Source organism: Cyprinodon variegatus, unplaced genomic scaffold (assembly GCF_000732505.1).
Source record: "Cyprinodon variegatus isolate N-32 unplaced genomic scaffold, C_variegatus-1.0 Scaffold462, whole genome shotgun sequence".
In the NCBI taxonomy this organism is placed as follows: domain Eukaryota; kingdom Metazoa; phylum Chordata; class Actinopteri; order Cyprinodontiformes; family Cyprinodontidae; genus Cyprinodon; species Cyprinodon variegatus.
In genome coordinates this window covers 128,521-130,652 of record NW_015150915.1, presented here as the reverse complement: position 1 = coordinate 130,652, position 2,132 = coordinate 128,521, and the positions used below count along the sequence as shown (strand labels likewise).

Genomic DNA, 2,132 nt, shown 5'->3' with positions numbered 1-2,132 from the left:
ATATATATACACACACACACACGTGTGTATGTTTATATAAAATTTGCGAAATTTATAATTTTACGAAATTTGATACTCAAAGAGTAACTACAAGCCGATAGATTGTGGTAAATAAAGCGGTCAGACTCACAATGCAATCCTTTCACTTTATGCCTCCGCATGTCGGCCAGATATCTATAGCTAAAAAGCACATGTCAACAATAGAGAAAAGCTATAAAAACGTCACTTTTCTTCTTTGCAAAGGACGCTGAAACTGACTAATCGTCGTTAGCTTAGCCCGCTGCTGCCGCGCTCCAGGTTACCGTTGCCTTGGTAACGGAGCACGCCTTCGCCCTCTGCGCTGACCTGAGGTCTCAGACAGGAGGTCTGAGCGCCGCAGCAGCGTGGATCCTCACAGGGAAATATCACATCCTAAAGACACAAAGCGCCTCCCTGCAGGGAAGGTCTTTGTTATTCTCTACAGGCCCAGAGATCCTACCTTTTCTCCAGAGGTGGGTGGTGATCACAATCTCTGAGGTTTTCTCATTAGGCTGCAGGTTGATGTTCTGGCTCTCCACACTGTGGATCCGCCCACTGTGGATCCAGTCCGTGTCAGAGGTTGTCCTGCATGCATTTCTCAGGCTTGCTCTGTTCTTCAGGTCAATGAGCCAGTTGGAGTAGTGCATCATTAATGCACACAAACAGGTGGAAAGCAGACCATGAGCTGAGCAGTTCACAGCGGGGAAGCAGCTCATTCACTGAATGTAAACAATCATTTCATGCTTCAAGACGCCGCTACACTTCATGTACAAAGCACTCTGTTCGGCGATGGTGATGACTGCTTCGAGTAAAGGCGTGGACCGTTTCATTTTTGGTCCGTGTACCTTCAGGCAATTCGTTTTTTATTTTCCCGAAAAAAAGAAACTACTTCCGTTTTTCCATTTAAAATCAAAAACGGAAATCAAAGCCGTTTTTTTCTCCGTTTTGTCAACACAAATTTAGAAACGAAAAACTAAATGAAAAAACGTCCCGTTTTTCGATTTCCCCAATTCTTTTTTCCATTTTCTTTTTATGACTGAAAGACATAGACGGTTCCACGGATGGCCCGGAAGTGCAGGACAATATTAGAAAATAAAAGCCTAACATAATGCAAGCCTGAAGAAAAAAATAATGAAGCGCAGAGATGTTTTTTTGAATAAAAATATGTACTTTTTAACGTTACAACAACCTGACGAGCTGTCACATCACTTCTTCTCCATAGTTCACACGTGAACTTTTTAACCAGCTAAATAATTAAAATAAATCATCTTAAAGAACTTGAAGAAGTTCCTTGCTTTGTTGATTCTTCACTGTGGTTTGGAGAGGAGTGACGTTATCAATAATCTTTAGCTGCTTATACAGCATACTTTTCTAGACAATCAGCTCAGGGTTCCGGTAGAGGATCCTCAGCACAGAACCAGCTTTCTGGATCGGTTTGTTCAGCAAATAAGCAAGAATTACACTTTCTAAAACAGAATTAGAAACAATAGGCANGAGGATCCTCAGCACAGAACCAGCTTTCTGGATCGGTTTGTTCAGCAAATAAGCAAGAATTACACTTTCTAAAACAGAATTAGAAACAATAGGCATGCAGCTTATCTAGCTATTGGTTAGATTGGATCTCAGTATTCTTATGAATAAGAATCTCCACCTACATACGGAAGAGGATTAGGGCCACTGGAAAAAAAAAAAAAAGACTTAACTGATTTTTAAATTTTATTTCAGTTTAGTATGGGAAAAAAGTCAGAATTCTGGCTTTTTTCCTCAGAATTCTGGCTTTTTTTCTCAGAATTCTTACTGAATTCTGACAATAAAAAAGTCAGAATTCTTAGATTAAAGTCAGAATTCTGAGAAAAAAAATGATTTTTGACTTTTTTCCCATACTAAACTGAAATAAAATTCTAAAATCAGAAAAAAAAAATTATTTTTTTTCTAGTGGCTCTAATCCTCCTCCGTACCTACAGGCTAATCAATAATTTATATGTATATAATAACTTTATTTGAACAACAACAATGACAAACTCAACCAATACAGTATAAAAAAAATCACAACATATAGTCGATCATACCTCCTAACACTTTTCTTAATATTTTTTTCTTTTCTTTCAGTTGCA

At 38.4% G+C, this 2,132-nt stretch overlaps 1 protein-coding gene across 2 annotated transcripts in view; it reads right to left on the bottom strand.

The window, feature by feature from the left end:
• mok (MOK protein kinase) overlaps positions 1 to 1,015 on the bottom strand; it is a 12,826-nt gene extending 11,811 nt beyond the window's left edge. Inside the window, exon 1 of one of the 2 annotated variants that reach the window (XM_015389491.1) lies at positions 479 to 1,015. In XM_015389491.1, the coding sequence (XP_015244977.1) occupies positions 479 to 734 (256 nt within the window). In that variant the 5' untranslated portion in view covers positions 735 to 1,015. Of the gene's footprint in view, positions 1 to 130; positions 388 to 478 lie in introns of those variants that run through there. The other variant, XM_015389492.1, reaches the window with a different exon arrangement.
• Between the last annotated feature and the right edge of the window lie 1,117 nt (positions 1,016 to 2,132).